The sequence below is a fragment of the Lepidochelys kempii genome, chromosome 1, assembly GCF_965140285.1.
Source record: "Lepidochelys kempii isolate rLepKem1 chromosome 1, rLepKem1.hap1, whole genome shotgun sequence".
Classification (NCBI taxonomy): domain Eukaryota; kingdom Metazoa; phylum Chordata; order Testudines; family Cheloniidae; genus Lepidochelys; species Lepidochelys kempii.
In genome coordinates this window covers 49,212,453-49,231,312 of record NC_136380.1, presented here as the reverse complement: position 1 = coordinate 49,231,312, position 18,860 = coordinate 49,212,453, and the positions used below count along the sequence as shown (strand labels likewise).

The 18,860-nt window shown below is 40.5% G+C and overlaps 1 protein-coding gene across 8 annotated transcripts in view; it reads left to right on the top strand.

Annotated features, from left to right (window-relative positions):
- The window catches only part of LOC140910489 (NEDD4-binding protein 2-like 2), a 110,621-nt gene that overhangs the window by 27,417 nt on the left and 64,344 nt on the right, over positions 1-18,860 (top strand). For 3 of the 8 annotated variants that reach the window (XR_013635740.1, XM_078852646.1, XM_078852642.1), the window contains exons 4-6: positions 542-630; positions 1,045-1,121; positions 12,243-12,386. Coding sequence is in view for 4 of the 8 variants with exons in the window: in XM_078852646.1 (XP_078708772.1) it covers positions 542-630; positions 1,045-1,121; positions 12,243-12,386 (310 nt within the window). In the remaining 4 variants the exon portion in view is untranslated. Of the gene's footprint in view, positions 1-541; positions 631-693; positions 805-1,044; positions 1,123-12,242; positions 15,642-18,860 lie in introns of those variants that run through there. The other 5 variants (XM_073341494.2, XM_073341531.1, XM_073341538.1 and 2 more) reach the window with 5 other exon arrangements.

Below are 18,860 nucleotides of genomic sequence, written 5' to 3'. Positions count from 1 at the left end.
AGTTATTCATATGGGATTTTTATTAATGGATATATTAGTTGCTGAAAGCAATAAAGTAACTTAAGCATAAGTTTTTCTAGAAGCATTTTCATGCCATCTCTGTCACAATAAATGTGTATTCCATGTAATGTGGCCCTTGTAATTATTATTCTAGGAATTAACTGTAAAAGTAACTATAAAAGTTCTTTAGCCAACACTCTTCTTGTCTTGTTCCCCATAACAAATGCCTCCGTAGCTGCTTATTAGGAATCAAGAAGGAAATAGGCAGTTTTCCCTGTTAACTATATAGCTCTATTAGCACTTGTCTGTGTTAAGCAGATTACTGTTTGTTGGTTTACCCTGAAGCTGTGGCCGCCTTATTTAAGTGGAATCTAATTAAATAGAAATCCAGTTTAGATTCCTTAATTAATCACAACATACTAATGCAAACCTCTTGTAGAACAAAAATGCTTGTCATCATTTTACTTGAAATAGACAGAATATTCATTCCAATTTTTCACTCATATATTGAGGGTTGTATTCTAATCTTTATTTACTGCAGCAAAGCAAGCTATGGAACAGGGAAGATCTCCAGTTATAATAGACAACACTAATACTCAAGCCTGGGAAATGAAGCCGTATGTGGAAACGGTAAATATAGCTACTGTGTAATTAAATCCATTGTTGTTATACTGTGTTGTTTTTTTTTTGCAGACCTACCTTCACAAAGCATGAATGCAACTACTTTGTCTAGTAATGGGTCTTCCTTGTTGACATTCCTTTCTCTCCTCGAACAGGCTATTTCTTTGACATAGCCACTAACAGGTATGGGGGTAGTCTAGTTTGGATTGACTTGACCTAATGTTTTTATCCTAAGATGAAACCTAGAGGTTGTGGGGTAAGTGATCTAAAGTTCAATGGGCTAAGACTGCTTAGTATTTAATTTCAATAAGTCTGTTTTTCATTAATATTTTTTCTATTTAATGACGTTATGTTTGTTGCAGCATAAACTAGTATAATAATGTTACACCTATCATGCATACTGTATTTCTTTATTTACTGTAGGCTCTAGGGAAAGGCTACAGAGTGGAATTCCATGAGCCAGACACATGGTGGAAGTTTGATCCTGAGGAGTTAGAAAAGTAAGACTTGTGTTATAGTAGCCATCATAGTTATTTTCTTTTGTATTGTGGTTTAATTTAAATTTTTCTCAGTACTTCAATAATTGCTTAGGTGCTTTACTGCTAACATGTGTTTTCTAGTATGTACTGACTTCTGTTAATATGTATGTAAATATACTGCTTACATAAATATCAGCTCAGGAATACACAGAGGACCCTGTGTCCTGGTCCCTTTGAAATCAACAGCAAAATTCCATGGACTTAAGTGGAAAAATAATCAGGCCCATAGGACACACTTCCTTACACAGCGGATGATTAACCTAACCTGGGAAGTCATTACTACAAGATGTGACTGAGGCCATGAGCATTTATATAGATTAAACATTTATATTGATAAGAACACCAACAGTTTAATTAGGTAGGATAAAACATTTTACAAGGAATATAAATCCTCATGCCTAAGGGTATAACTCCATTCCTAACTAGTGGGGATTAGGAAGAAAATTTCCATATGAGCATGTTATTCCATAATTGTCCATCACAGTGTTTCTTGAAGCTTTTTTCTGTGCCACCCCATGCGCCACCCCCCCCCATCATCGGTAGTAAGTACTGTCGGAAACTTGATACTGGATTAGATGGACATTTGGTCTGATCTGTTATGGCAGTGCCCATTTAATTTTGTTTGTTAATTTCTGATGTTTGTCATCCACTCCAGATCTTCTTGAAATCTATGGGATGTCGGTGCGTGCCAGGCAAACTTGGGAGAAGTCAAATGGATGAAGATGTTCACTGTTTTTTCCCCATCTCTTGTTGACATGGTATCATTTTAGGGCTACCAACAAAGTGATTGGGTTGAGTTAGCCTTGCAATGGTATGTTAACAGGGGATAAGGAAAAAATAGTAAGAACATTCACCTTCTAACTAGATAGTTGTCAGAAGAGCACAACATTTGGTTTTCTTGTTTTGGTAACTGAAAATATTAAAATTTAGATTCAAGCATAGTGTATATAAAAAGAATAATAATTACTAAATACTGAGAAATTGCATGCATAATCTCACTCAAATTAAACTAAATTCTTAATGACCAAGTATCTGAACTCTTTCAAAATGTAGGTTATAATGAAAACTTACATAAAGAAGTGTAATGGCTCTAATACAATACTGGAGTGAAACAAAAGTAGGAATCCCAATTCAGTATCTCATCAGCTCTTAATAGGTAAGCAGAGTAGGATCTAGGTAGTACTTATATAGAAGGTCATCAAGGAAAATGCAGGGCTGCTTAGGAAGTGGTCTTTGGTGGTTCCGTAAGACATTCTATCCTCAAAGTCAGTATTGAACAGGTGTGCACTTGTCAGAGGGACTTTATTGTGAGAATCAACATCTTACCAGTTAGTTCTGATCACATGTAATTATAAAATAGTCCATGAAATTATTTTGCAAGAGTTAGGGACGTTAACTCTGGCAACCTGGCCAGATTCTTCTCTTGGTAATTACACATTACATTTCTCCTGCAATTGGGTACAGTATTTGTGTGAAGTGTTGCTCTACTCTGTTAAACAGTTGCTGTTTCTCCCTCCCATAGAGGCCTTCATTCGTTCATTCATATAGGTCGAAAGTGAATGGCATGTGGAGATACAAAATTGCAGTTCCTTGCGCTGGAGAGGTTCATTGTGCTTTGGGAGAATTTACAATAGGGTAATGGCAAGTGATAGTTCTACTATCCCGCTTCTTCAGGTTTTATGCCATTGGAGGGCAGCCTTAAGCTGCAGTCAGTGTTGCTTAGAAATTCTGTCCATGGACACTGTTGTGGGGATGTACTGAACTAATGCATCAGCAACTGTGGCCATGCCTCCTCCACTGTCAGCACCACTTACCTTTGGGGCCTTACTGGCTCTCTGCAGGTGCCTTCCTCAGTACAAATTCTTTGCAGCTGCCTGTGCCACTGGACACTGCCCTTTGTCCCCACATCCCTTACCAATTCATACAACGAAAGACTTAAAATAGGAGCGACCACATACTAATTCTGTGGTAGGGACTGAATTATTATGGCATTGAGAATCAGTGAGTTGGGAGCAAAAGAATGACTGGCAAAATCAGAAACATCAGCCTCCATTTTCAACAGAAGGGATCTAGATGGACAAGGGTGGCAGCAGAAATGAAAGCCTCTTTTAGCTGATTGAATACATGTTGACTCTCCCCAGACCAGACAAATCAGGCTCCCTTTTTCAGAAGGGCCACTGGGGGGCTACCGGTATCGAAATCTCAGATGAAACACTGGTAGAAGTTAGCAAACCCTAAGAATCATTGTATGCCCCAGACATCCCTCGGAGTGGCCCACTCTGGGATGGTAGAGACCTTATGTGAGTCCATAGGCCCTCTGGGGAGGCAGTGTAACCCAGAAACTCAACTATGTTCCGATCAAATTTGCATTTTTCTAATTTAGTGTAGAAGTGGTCTGACGTATTCTTTCTAGAACATTGTGTACATGCTGGTCATTCTGATATTTGTTTTCAGAGAAGATCAGGATGTCATCTAAGTAAATTACTACAAAATGGTCCAACATATTTCTGAAAATATCATTTATAAAATGTTGAAAAGTAGCAGGGGCATTGTGTAGTCAGAACAGCATCACAGTGCATTCAAAATGTCTATACCAGGTGCAGAATGTAATAGTCAACACACAGGTGTAGGAAACCATCCTTCTTGGTGACAAATAAAATTTGAGTCCTGCTCGAGGACTTGGAGGAGCAGATGAACCCCTTGCAGAATCTCTTGTAGGTAGCTTCTAAGGGCCTGCAGCTTGGGTTCTGAAAGGGAATAAATATGTCCCAAAGGAATTTCCACTCTGGCCTGGATATGTATAGGGCAATTATAGGGCTGACAAGGCAGCAAAATATTGGTCCTCCCTTTTGTCAAAAATATCAAATAGATCCTGATACTTTGCCCCGAGTATCAACCCGCCCCTCAACTAGGGGCGGGTTGTGTCTCATCAGGCCCCTCCTAAACTGCCTTAGCCTGGCTTGGAGAGAGACAGCTTCAACAAGTACAAGATGGGGGCTGCCTCTTTTCTCGGACTGAGGTTGAGACAGCAGGTCTGACATCAGTGCAGAGAAGTGAACTTGATCGTGCTAGAGCTCCAGCAGTTGTGGGGGTCATGAGTGGTTAGCCAAGTGATGCCAGAAATAACCAGGAAGAGGGGGAAATGGACTAGGCCAAACCAAAAGGTCTCCTGGTGGTCCTGGATAGTGGTGACTTCTGAAGGAGCTGTTTCTCATGTAACTGGGCTGGAGGAAAATAGAGATCCATTGACCGCTTCAATGAGCTCTGGGTTGGGATTGACTCATGTTGATATCTGGTGTTATGAGATGCTCCTGTGTCCACGAGGGCTTCCAGGTGGACATCTGCCATGGCCGGATGTCTTAAGTGGAGCGGGAGCCGAAGGTGGAGCATCGCCACTAACGGTACCTGTGAAGAGGTACTGGTGTATCAAGCTAGATCCTGGGGAAATACATCACCCCCAACCAGAACTCCTGTAAAAGGTGGAGGGCTGGTATTTCCTTGCTGGGAGACGAACCAACCTTTAGCTGGGCAGCTTGAGCTGTAATGTCTAGTTCTGCCACAGTAAAGGCATAGGCCTGCCAAGTGGCATTGGTTCTTTTCGCCATCAGAAAGGCTGGATCAGACAATGCCAAGTTGCATGGGCTCCGGTTGCGGCAGGAGGTCAGTGGGGAGTCTGGGCATGAGTGACTGAGACTGAGGTATGGTCAGGGCACCGTTGCCTTTTCCTGGCAACGTTCCCGTAGCCGGCTATCAATTCTTATATTCAGGTTGATTAGGGGTGCCAGTCTGGCCAAGATTTCTGCCCAGGCCACTTCGTCCATCTCTTCATCACTCAGATCACGCCAGAAGTGGTGGTGCTGCGTAGCCTTGTTCCATTCTGTGTCAGCTGTGAGGCAGCAGAATTTTGTGGCATAGCTAGTGACCAGCTTGTGGCCTTGTCTCAGGGCTTGAAGTGCTGATTCTGCTGTATGTATCTGCTTTGCGCCATCGAAGATGGTTGTCATGGCCTGGACAAAGTTCTTAAACTCTCCCAAGAAGGGACTGGCTTACTCCAAAAAGGGGGAAGCCCAGGCAAGTACCTCTCAATCAGGAAACTGATGACGAGCCCCACCTTGGCTCTATCGATGGAATAGGTGTGTGGTCTTATATGGAACAGGAGTGGCATTGGTTCAGAAACCCATGAGAAGCCCTGTGATCCCCATTGAACTTGTCTGGGTGGGGAATCATAGTACTGGAAGAGACTTCGAGAGGTCATCTAGTGCAGTCCCCTGCACTCATGGCAGGACTAAGTATTATCTAGACCATTCCTGACAGGTGTTTGTCTAACCTGCTCTTAAAAATCTCTAGGGATGGAGATTCCACAGCTTCCCTAGGCAATTTATTCTAGTACTTAATCACTCTGACAGGAAGTTTTGCCTAATGTACAACCTAAATCTCCTTTGCTGCCATTTAAGCCCGTTGCTTCTTGTCCTATCCTCAATGGCTCCATGTCTAGTTGGCAGCCGGTGTCAAGTGGAGTGCCCCAGGGGTCGGTCCTGGGGCCGGTTTTGTTCAATATCTTCATAAATGATCTGGAGGATGGTGTGGATTGCACTCTCAGCAAATTTGTGGATGATACTAAACTGGGAGGAGTGGTAGATACGCTGGAGGGCAGGGATAGGATACAGAGGGACCTAGACAAATTGGAGGATTGGGCCAAAAGAAATCTGATGAGGTTCAATAAGGATAAGTGCAGGGTCCTGCACTTAGGACGGAAGAACCCAATGCACAGCTACAGACTAGGGACCGAATGACTAGGCAGCAGTGCTGCGGAAAAGGACGTAGGGGTGACAGTGGACGAGAAGTTGGATATGAGTCAGCAGTGTGCCCTTGTTGCCAAGAAGGCCAATGGCATTTTGGGATGTATAAGTAGGGGCATAGCGAGCAGATCGAGGGACGTGATCGTCCCCCTCTATTCGACATTGGTGAGGCCTCAACTGGAGTACTGTGTCCAGTTTTGGGTCCCACGCTACAGGAAGGATGTGGATAAATTGGAGAGAGTCCAGCGAAGGGCAACAAAAATGATTAGTTTCAGAGGAACAGCCGTGTTAGTCTGTATTCGCAAAAAGAAAAGGAGTACTTGTGGCACCTTAGAGACTAACCAATTTATTTGAGCATGAGCTTTCGTGAGCTACAGCTCACTTCATCAGATGTTTACCGTGGAAACTGCAGCAGACTTTATATACACACAGAAATCATGAAACAATACCTCCTCCCACCCCACTGTCCTGCTGGTAATAGCTTATCTAAAGTGATCAACAGGTGGGCCATTTCCAGCACAAATCCAGGTTTTCTCACCCTCCACCCCCCCACACAAATTTACTCTCCTGCTGGTGCTAGCCCATCCAAAGTGACAACTCTTTACATAATCAAGTTGGGCTATTTCCTGCATAGATCAAGGTTTTCTCACATCCCCCCCACCCCCATACACACACAAACTCACTCTCCTGCTGGTAATAGCTCATCTAAACTGACCATTCTCCAGGTTTAAATCCAAGTTAAACCAGAACATCTGGGGGGGGGGGGTAGGAAAAAACAAGAGGAAACAGGCTACCTTGCATAATGACTTAGCCACTCCCAGTCTCTATTTAAGCCTAAATTAATAGTATCCAATTTGCAAATGAATTCCAATTCAGCAGTTTCTCGCTGGAGTCTGGATTTGAAGTTTTTTTGTTTTAAGATAGCGACCTTCATGTCTGTGATTGCGTGACCAGAGAGATTGAAGTGTTCTCCGACTGGTTTATGAATGTTATAATTCTTGACATCTGATTTGTGTCCATTTATTCTTTTACGTAGAGACTGTCCAGTTTGACCAATGTACATGGCAGAGGGGCATTGCTGGCACATGATGGCATAGATCACATTGGTGGATGTGCAGGTGAACGAGCCTCTGATAGTGTGGCTGATGTTATTAGGCCCTGTGATGGTGTCCCCTGAATAGATATGTGGGCACAATTGGCAACGGGCTTTGTTGCAAGGATAAGTTCCTGGGTTAGTGGTTCTGTTGTGTGGTATGTGGTTGTTGGTGAGTATTTGCTTCAGGTTGCGGGGCTGTCTGTAGGCAAGGACTGGCCTGTCTCCCAAGACTTGTGAGAGTGTTGGGTCATCCTTTAGGATAGGTTGTAGATCCTTAATAATGCGTTGGAGGGGTTTTAGTTGGGGGCTGAAGGTGACGGCTAGTGGCGTTCTGTTATTTTCTTTGTTAGGCCTGTCCTGTAGTAGGTAACTTCTGGGAACTCTTCTGGCTCTATCAATCTGTTTCTTTACTTCTGCAGGTGGGTATTGTAGTTGTAAGAAAGCTTGACAGAGATCTTGTAGGTGTTTGTCTCTGTCTGAGGGGTTGGAGCAAATGCGGTTGTATCGCAGAGCTTGGCTGTAGACGATGGATCGTGTGGTGTGGTCAGGGTGAAAGCTGGAGGCATGCAGGTAGGAATAGCGGTCAGTAGGTTTACGGTATAGGGTGGTGTTTATGTGGCCATTGTTTATTAGCACTGTAGTGTCCAGGAAGTGGATCTCTTGTGTGGACTGGACCAGGCTGAGGTTGGTGGTGGGATGGAAATTGTTGAAATCATGGTGGAATTCCTCAAGGGCTTCTTTTCCATGGGTCCAGATGATGAAGATGTCATCAATATAGCGCAAGTAGAGTAGGGGCTTTAGGGGACGAGAGCTGAGGAAGCGTTGTTCTAAATCAGCCATAAAAATGTTGGCATACTGTGGGGCCATGCGGGTACCCATAGCAGTGCCGCTGATCTGAAGGTATACATTGTCCCCAAATGTGAAATAGTTATGGGTAAGGACAAAGTCACAAAGTTCAGCCACCAGGTTAGCCGTGACATTATCGGGGATAGTGTTCTTGACGGCTTGTAGTCCATCTTTGTGTGGAATGTTGGTGTAGAGGGCTTCTACATCCATTAGGGGTCTGGAACACATGGCTTATGAGGAGAGGCTGAGGGAACTGGGATTGTTTAGTCTGCAGAAGAGAAGAATGAGGGGGGATTTGATAGCTGCTTTCAACTACCTGAGAGGTGGTTCCAGAGAGGATGGTTCTAGACTATTCTTAGTGGTAGAAGAGGACAGGACAAGGAGTAGTGGTCTCAAGTTGCAGTGTGGGAGGTTTAGGTTGGATATTAGGAAAAACTTTTTCACTAGGAGGGTGGTGTAACACTGGAATGCGTTACCTAGGGAGGTGGTAGAATCTCCTTCCTTAGAAGTTTTTAAGGTCAGGCTTGACAAAGCCCTGGCTGGGATGATTTAATTGGGGATTGGTCCTGCTTTGAGCAGGGGGTTGGACTAGATGACCTCTTGAGGTCCCTTCCAACCCTGATATTCTATGATTCTATGAAAGGTTAAGAAGAACAATTCTTCTCCCTCCTCCTTGTAACAAACTTTTATGTGATTGAAAACTGTTATCATGTCCCCTCTCAGTTTTCTCTTTTCCACACGAAACAAACCCAATTTTTTCAGTCTTCCCTCATAGGTCATGTTTTCTAGATCTTTAATCATTTTTATTGCTCTTCTCTAGACTTTCTCCAATTTGTCCACATTTTTCCTGAAATGTGGAACCCAGAACTGGACACAGTATTCCAGTTGAGGCCTAATCAGCGTGGAGTAGAGCGGAAGAATTACTTTTCATGTTTTGCTTACAACACTCCTGCTAATACATCTCAGAACAGGGGTGGGCAAACTACGGGCCACATCCAGCCCGTCAGAACTTTTAATCTGGTCCTGGAGCTCCTGCTGGGGAGTGGGGTTGGGAGCTTGTCCCACTCTGGCTGGGGAGCGGGATCAGGATCTTTGTGTGTCCCCCCTCTGGTTCCTACGCATGGGGGTAGCCAGGAAACTCCGCATGCTGCCCCCGCCACAAGTGCCGCCCCCAGCAGCTTCAATTGGCCGGCGATGTGGACGGGGCAGCGCGCATAGCCGCTTGACCAGCATTGCGCCTCTGCATAGGAGCCAGAGGGGGGCATGCTGCTGCTTCTGGGAGCTGTGGGGGTGGCGTCTGCGATCAGGGCAGCGCTCAGAGCCGCCTGGCCAGCGCCGCACCTCTGCATAGGAGCCAGAGGGGGGACATGCCGCTGCTTTTGGGAGCTGCTTGAGGTAAGTGCCTCCCAGAGCCTACACCTCTGAACTCGCGCTGTGGCCCAACCCCCTGCCCGAGGCATGAGCCCCCTCTTGCCCTCCAAATCCCTCAGTCCCAGCCCAAGCACCCCCTGCACCCCAACCCCTCATCCCCAGCCCCATCCCAGAGCCTGCACCCCCAGAGCCAACCCCCCCCGCCCCCCGTTTCCCAGCCTCCTGCCCCATCCCTGATCCCCCTCCTGCCCGCCGAACCCTCAGTCCTAGCCTGGAGCACTCTCCTGTACCACAAACCCTTCAGTCCCACGCTGGAGCCTTCACCCCTTCCCCCCTAATCCCCAGCCCCAGCCTGGAGCCCCCTCCCACACCCTGAACTTTTCATTTCTGGCCTCACCCCAGAGCCCACATCCTTAGCCGGAGCCCTCACCCCCTCCCACACTGCAACTCCCAATTTTGTGGGCATTCATGGCCCGCCATACAGTTTCTATACCCAGATGTGTCTCTCAGGCCAAAAAGTTTGCCCACCCCTGTCCCAGAATAATGATCGCTTTTTTTTTTTTTTTTTTGGGCAACAGTGTTACACCATTGACTCATATTAAGCTTTTGGTCCACTATGACCCCCAGATCCCTTTCCACAGTACTCCTTCCAAGGCAGTCATTTCCCATTTTGTATGTGTGCAACTGATTGTTCCTTCCTAAATGAAGTACTTTGCATTTGTCTTTATTGAATTTTATCCTGTTTACTTCAGACCATTTCTCCAGTATGTCCTGATCATTTTGAATTTTAATCCTATCCTCCAAATTACTTGCAACCCCTCCCAGCGTGATATCATCTGCCGACTTTATAAGTGTACTCTCTATGCCATTATCTAAAAAAATCATTGATGAAGATATTGAACAGAACCGGACCCAGAACTGCAGGACCCCACTCGTTATGCCCTTTCAGGACCCCACTCATTATGTGAACCACTGATTACTCTATGGGAATGGTTTTCCAACTAGTTTTGCACCCATCTTATAGTAGCTCCATCTAGGCTGCATTTCCCTAGTTTGTTTATGAGAAGGTCATGCGAGACCGTATCAAAAGCTTTGTACTGTTTAAAAGGAATGAAATGGTTGGAAGAGAGGTAACCAAGCTTAGTGGCCAGGTTAGGAGCTAAATTATCATGTTTAGAGGGGCTAGCCGAGAGCCAGAGACTAGGAACCAGGGGCAGAGCAGTGATCAGAAACCGAATGCCAAGTGCAGGAAACGAGCCAGGAGCCAAGGGTCAGAGCTGTGGTCAGAAGATGAATATCAAGTCCAGCGAGGAAGCCAGAGCCAGGAATCAGGAGTCAAGGATCAGAGCCAGAGTGGAGGCAGGAGCCAAGAGCAGGGATTAGGAACTGGGAGCCATGATTAGGAATCCAGGAGCAGAACCAGAGATGAGCAACAGGAGGCAGGAGCAGGGATTCAGAGTAAGGGCTAGGAGCAAGAAGGGAGCTGAGAGCAGGAATAGGAAGCAGGACTAAAAACACAGGTGCAGCTATGGAATGCTGTGGAGCAGCCAGGAACCCAGGGCTGATGCAGTGCTTGTTTAAGACTAAGTGCTGAAGTCTTCAGCCAATCTGGGTTCATTAGCGAGTCAGCCAAATCCAATGAGCAGGGTCTGTGTTTAACTGTGGGTCCCTGGCACACCCACTCAATGATATGGCCACCATCATGGTTGTATTTAACAGCACCGTAGTATCTGATAGGTAAATAGAAAGAAGAGTCATCTTAGAACAGTATACACATATTGTCCATATTAACAGTATGTAAGATATTGCAAACCCATGCAGTATCTTTGGGGTCAATTGTTTTAAATACATGGTTTATGTATGATTGTGTTCTACTCCATGGGGGAGGATTATCATAGCTCCTCTGGGAATTAAAAACAGTGGGTGATGACTAAGGCAAATCAGCCAGGTTGTAACCCTCCCAGAGAGGTACCATCTCCTGGAGAGGCTCACATATACTATTTCTAAGCAGATTCTCCGAAGACTAACAGACAAAGAAAGGACTTTTGGGTAAATAGCCTGAGTTTAAACTGATTCGGGGCCTTGTTTCTGGTCCAGCAAACAGACAGGAGCTGCTGTCACAGTGGGGCCTTATCCCTTGCAGAAGGTTTGGAAAGACTTTAGCCTACTTGGGCCCCATAAGACAAATGGGTGACCTCTGGTAGGCTGTTTGTTTTTACATGTGTATTTACCTGGTGAACAAATGTGCTTGCTTAGAAAAAGCTGTGTGGTAACCCGTAACAGCTGGCATTAACACCACTCATAGGCCTTGAAGAGAAAGCAAAGCATAGGTCTTGGTCTTTTTAGGCAGACTGGCTTGCTGCTATTATTGCAGTAGAAGACAGGGAGCTGTGCAACCTTAAAACCACTGGTCGGAGGGGAATGAGATGCAGGTCTCTGCTCAAGAGAGGTGATGACTGGGAGCCAGAAACCTTGAAGTGGGTGCCCCCAAGGAACCACAGAGGGGGAAATACAGGTGCAGTTGCTCTGAAACTGTGACAAAAAGCACCACATTACTGTATAAAGGAAAATACTTTTGTTTTATATTTTTGAAGTATATATATTTGTATATTTGTACAGTATATACAATGAATTGTGTTAAAAAGATGTAATACAATTTGGATATTATAAAATGGTAAATACTGTGTAATTAAATCTGAACTTCTACACACTACAGCATATTGTTTTTCAGAAGTGTGTAGTCAGTTGTAGTGAATTTATTTCAAAACAGTAAGCTTAAATATAGTTGTAGTGTTGGAAAACCCGATGTGATCCTTCTGGATCTCGAAAGTGGGCAGAAGATTAAATTATGGCATTTGACAGTTTGGATAGATGGAGAGGATAAAACACACGATATTCTTCAAAAGTTTAAAAAAGACTGCAAACATATAAAAAGTACCAAACAGTTTATTTAAATTATTATTTTTATAGGAGGAATAAACATGGGGTCCCTCGTGAGAAGATTGCTCAGATGTTGGAACGATATGAATATCAAATGTCCATCTCTGTTGTAATGAATTCAGTGGAACCTCCTCACAAAAACACACACAGGCCACCTCCACAGCGAAGACAGAGGTGGGGAAGCTGTATAGACTCTTGGAATTCTTTCAGTGTTTCAAATAACCGATAACTCAGGTTACATTCAACTAACACCAGTTTGTTGATCACTCTTTTAAAAATATTAAACAATGGACTTTCTCCTGAGGTTTAAATAGGCTTAATGCAATTAAAGGACCATTCTCTCTTGGAGATTGTTCCATTAAACAAAGTTTTGGAGGCTTAAATGTAAATAAAATTTAATATAAAAATGTATGTTAAATGTTTTTACAATCTCTATTTATTACATTTGTACTAACTTTGGTTTTGGATAGTGTAAAGTAAACAAGTCTTCCTTTATAGTTGGGTCTCAAATAATGTTATCTACAGAGGATATTGTTGAGCAGATTTTTGTTTTTGTTCTTTCTTTGAGGAAGTCCTAACAAAATTTAGGAAACAAAACTGTTTTTTAAATAGAACTCAGAAAAGCCCAGAGTTATAAGTTATGTGTGTAGTTATTGCATTTTAACTATTTCCACTGCTTTTTAATATTTTATCCAACTTTTATCCAGGTTTTTATACTGAACAATCATGTTTTCTATTTCTTGCTGGATGCTTGTTCATTTTAATTGGTATCCAAAATGTTGTCACACTTATAACCCAGATTTCCTTTCCTCTTCCCTTGGTTTCCATCTTCACTTTTGGCTCAGAGTCTCATCCGGCTGCGAAATCAATGTGCTGCAATTGCAGTATTCACCAGCCTGAAATTACAAACCATGATTTGTCTTAAATTTGTTTGCTATCTACTGAAATACCAAATGTAGTTGTGCCTTGAAATTACCTAAATTTATTTTTTGAGATTTTTGTTGGCATGAAAATGTACAGCTGCATTTCTTTAAGTTTACAGCATTAAGATGCTTAATTGGAACTGAGTCTTTTAGGGCTAAGTGTTCTTACTGGGCAAAGAAAACAGAATACTTAAAATATTAATCTCTCAGGGATCATCTGCAGTTGGAGTATGTGCAGTTGCACCAAGTAGGTACAGGTGGACGGTGGTCTCAGTTCTGTAAAACCACATTACATTCTTTTCAGGATTTTGACACAGGTAATATTCTCTTCTTAGCAGATGCCTAAAACTGAGCCAGCATGGAGATTGATCATTTTATTGCCATAGATCCTTTTTACCTTAAGCTTAAACACTGGTATGGTAGTAAGTTTTAAATTTAATGCTTGCATTTTTTTTGGTCCCTGGACTAATAAAGTATCTCTCTGTCTGTTACTGCTGCCATTGTTTTAGTAGTCCAATGTAAGTTTGACAAAATTAGTATTTTGTTCTTATGTTTTATCATTTTATATTAATGAAAATATTACTTAAACAGCAGTTGATATAGTTAATGTTTAGACTGTGCCACATTGGATTTTCTGTTGTGTGTTAAGAAACGTGGGGGAGATCTTGAGGGCAATTTTTTTCAAGAATCTTTGTCCATTGGATAAATAGATCTTCATTTAATATTTAATTCTGTTCTTCAAAGACAATTATAAAGAACTTGGTTGTGTGCAGTACTATTAGAATAAGATAGCAATTATATTGCAGACACCAAGATGCATTTTTTACTTTTGTGCAATGAATGGATAAGTTTATAATGCCTCATTGAACATGTTTATACTGTAGAGATATGATGGCAGAAAAAAAAAATCAGCATTTTACAATGGCTGCTCAAGTAAACTGCCCAAAGCAAACCTCATTAATTTCAAAGAATGTAATATGGTATCAATTTGTACTTCTACAATAAGGGGCTAAGCACACAAGACATCTACAGGTAATGGGATGAATTTAGTGATCTTTAGATACATTGGCTGTCTACATGCTGTCTGACTGATGAGAATCACAAAACAAGTTTTTAAATCTGAGGCTTTTTCTAGAAAAGTGGTTGATGCAATTAAGACTTCTGTAATTGTGTAGGAAACTATAACAAAACAACTCCAAAAACAAAAAAAAAGTATTTATTTGAAAATTTGCATTTAAGACATACCTCAGTCTTCCATTTTTAAGGTTTAGGTATGAAATTACAGTGTAGTTAGTCTGCTATAATAGATCTTGAAAGGGAGAAACAAGACTTTAAATCGGTATGTACCGTTAAAGTACACATCCTATGGGTTACTGTTATGTTTTGTATTGTGTAATCATGATATTTGAAAATTGGCCCTAATTCATTTTTAAATATTGGAAAGTCTTAGGTCAGTATGCTTTGTTGTATTAAATAAAAATATGAAAATAAAAATGTCAGCAATCACTGGGTAGAACTCTAAAAGGTGCAGCCCATTTGCTCTATAGGATTTATAATATATAAACACTTAATCATGTTTTCTTATTATATGTTTAAACCTGATTACATGATTAAAGGGACACTCGGGTTAAAAATGACTATTTAAAAAACAATAAGTTTCCCTGTGTGGGTTATTAGTAAATTTGATTATTAAAGCTGAAATAGTTGGATAAATTTAACATTTTTTTAAAATTTTTTTTTGCATATTCCTCAACTTGGAGGATAAAACTAGATTGTTCAGTTCTTGTTCATATTCAGTTTTCCCTTTGATCAAACACCGCAGGAAGGTGTTTAAAAATCAAACAAAGTTTTTATTAACATTTAAAAGGGAAAAAAACTATTTACATTTTCTATTGTATTAACAAGGGATGTTTTTTCAATTTTTAAATAAAATCTAAATCTTGGGTTTAAAAGTACCTGACTTTGTCCCTTCCATGGCACAATGTGCATTTGTCTCCGTCATCATTTATTGGGAGTCCAGATGTGCAGTGCAAACTTTTAGGACTTTATACAGCTGTCATTCTAGTATTCTAAGAAGAGTATATCATCAGGCCCCATTATAGTGGCTTTTGGAGGGGAACATTTGAACCTGTAATGGGGTCAGGTTGAATAAACCATTAAATCATTATTTCATTTCTGAGAAAGGGAATATCAGAAAAGTTAAGGGGAAGTTGTAGATGCCTTTGAAGGATGGCTGCATATAAAAATACATGTCAAATCACTTGGGCTCTCGATTAATCACAATTAACTCACATGATAAACTCAAAATAATTAATCATGATTTAAAATATTAATTGCGATTAATCACAGTTTTAATCGCATTGTTAAACAGTAGAATACTAATTGACATTTATTAAATATTTTTGGATGTTTTTCTATATTTTCAAATATACTGATTTCAGTTACAACACAGAATACAAAGTGTACACTTGCATAATGACAGGTTTCAGAGTAACAGCCGTGTTAGTCTGTATTCGCAAAAAGAAAAGGAGGACTTGTGGCACCTTAGAGACTAACCAATTTATTAGAGCATAAGCTTTCGTGAGCTACAGCTCACTTCTTCAGATGCATATCGTGGAAACTGCAGCAGGCTTTATATATACACAGAGAATATGAAACAATACCTATTCCTACCCCACTGTCCTGCTGGTAATAGCTTATCTAAAGTAGCTCACGAAAGCTTATGCTCTAATAAATTGGTTAGTCTCTAAGGTGCCACAAGTCCTCCTTTTCTTTTTGCAAAGTGTACACTGCTTACTTTATCTTTTTTATTACAAATATTTGAGCTGTGAAAATGATAAACAAAAGAAACAGTATTTTTCAATTCACCTCATACAAATACTGTAGTGAAATCTCTTTATCGTGAAAGTGTAAGTTACAAATATAGATTTTTTTGTTACATAACTGTACTCAAAAACAAAACAATGCAAAACTTTAGAGCCTACAAGTCCACTCAGTCCTACATCTCATTCAGCCAATTGCTAAGATAGACAAGTTTGTTTACATTTATGGGAGATAATGCTGCCCACTTCTCACTTTCAAGTGACATTGTAAATAAGAACAGGCATTCACATGGGACTTTTGTAGCCGGCATTGCAAAACAGTTACGTGCCAGATATGCTAAACATTCGTATGCCCCTTCATGCTTTGGCCACCATTCCAGAGGATGTGTTCCATGCTGGTGATGCTTGTTTTTTAAAAAAAAAATGCATTAATTAAATTTTGACTGAACTCCTTGGGGGAGAAAAGTACGTCTCCGACTCTATTTTACCCGCATTCTGCCATATATTTCATGTTATAGAATCTTGGACGATGACTCAGCACATGTTCATTTTAAGAACACTTTTGCTGAAGATTTAACAAAACGCAAAGAAGGTACCAATATGAGATTTCTAAAGATAGCTACAGCACTCAACCCAAGGTTTAAGAATCTGAAGTGCCTTCCAAAATCTGAGAGAGATGAGGTGTGGAGCATGCTTTCAGAAGTCTTTAAAGAGCAACACTCTGATGCGCAAACTACAGAACCCGAACCACCAAAAAAAAAAAAATCAACACTCTGCTGGTGGCATCTGACTCAGATGATGAAAATGAATATGCGTCGGTCCGCATTGCTTTGAATTGTTATCGAGCCTAACCCATCATCAGCATGGATGGATGTCATCTGGAATGGTGGTTGAAACATGAAGGGACATCGAATCTTTAGCGCATCTGACATGTAAATATCTTGCGGCACCGGCTACAACAGTGCCATGAGAACACCTGTTCTTACTTTCAGGTGACGTGAACAAGAAGCGGGCAGCGTTATCTCCTGCAAATGTAAACAAATTTGTTTGTCTGAGCAATTGGCTGAACGAGAAGTAGGACTGAGTGGACTTGCAGGCTCTAAAATTTTACATTGTTTTATTTTTGAATGCATTCTTTTTGTACATCTATATTTGTAAGTTCAACTTTCATGATAAAGAGATTGCACTATAGTACCTGTATTAGGTGAATTGAAAAATATATTTTTTTACAGTGTAAATATTTGTAATCCAAAATAAATATAAAGTGTGCACTGCACTCTGTATTGTAGTTGAAATCAGTATATTTGAAAATGTAGAAAACATCCAAAAATATTTAAACTATTATTGTTTAACTGTGTGATTCATCGTGATTAATTGCAATTAATTTTTTTAATTGCTTGACAGCACTACATAGCACTAGAGAGCAACAAGGTCCATTGCACATCGGAGTAGAGCACTAATATAAGATACTGGTTTTAGAAGAATAATCTGCAGTTAGTCATCACAATTTTGTTTTTAAAAAAAATCAGGAATTGGTAGTTAAGGAAAAATGTTTGAAATTTGATAATCTCTTTCAATTATTCTAAGATTTTTGAGGTGGTTTTCTATATAAACATATTAGGCAATAAATAGAAATACACAACTGAACTAATGTTTTAAATGCACTTTTTGGTTTAGTGGGGCTTAGTTTTGAAGACTTGCATCAGCATGCTTTTGTTTTATTATGAAGCAATTGTGGAAAACAGTATTTTAAATTAGAGTCTGCAAATCATCAAGGTTGAAAATCCAGACTTTAATTCAGTCTCTTTCTGTGGTTCTGTACACCTATTGTGCAATTTTAAATTTGTACAATGTGATGTATATCTAAGTGTTTTGATAAGAAATTTTATTAAAACTAAAAGTTTGACATACGATTTTGTTTTCTTTTTAGTAACGGTTTTAGTCATTTGCAAGTTATTGCAGTGAAGATGTTTTTGTAGTCCGTGCTTGAATTGTTTAAAATATTTGAATTATAGTGTATTTCATAAGTTAACATTCTATTAAATACACCCCCTTATTGTATCTTATTCACAACCACTTGTATTACTTTTTCTTCAGTTTTCATGTTTAGTTATCAACGTAAATATCCTTAAAGAAGGCATGGAAATCATAGGAAAAAGTCAGAATTATTTTCTGTGTCCCAAATCTTTGTACACTTAAACATGAAAATACATTACTACTTTGAGGGAAAAAAAAGTTTTAGGAAGCCTCATTTCACTTACCATTGTGATTGTTAGTTTCTCTAGCCCATAATAAGGTTAGAAAATTACTTGGTTTTGTCGTCAGTTTACATCAAGATATTATAGGAAAAAATAGCCAATGACTGGAATCTGATATGTTTTTGCAAGGATTTTGCAATAACTTAACCTTCAGCTTTTAAAGGAAGTTGGGAAGTTGACACTGAGTTTTAGTTTTCACTTGGAAATTTTTGTTTAAATTGTGAGGTTTAATTCTTGTCTAAAAGGTTAAAAAACAATATACAGGCATCTTCTATGTTTTTGGCCTGTCTGGAACTATAATTCATGGGTCATGGTTATGTTTTTGGTATAAAAAGCACACAGATGAAAGTAGGCTAGTATGTATGAAGAACATATTACTTTTTACAGCTTGGCATGTTACCAGCATTTTCTGTAAAGCTGTATTCTATCTCCTCTGTAAACCTATATTTTAGGGTAAGTGCAAAGGTGTGGTAAGTGTAAACAAAATGAAAATGCTCTGCTGATTGTGTAGTATGTATCCTTTGTTATATTTTGTTTTGTGCTATGTTTTATTTCCTTGTCTTTTGTATATCTGTATCTGCTGGGGATATGAAAAGTCATTGTAATGAGCACTAATTATAAATAATATCAGAACATTATGCCCTT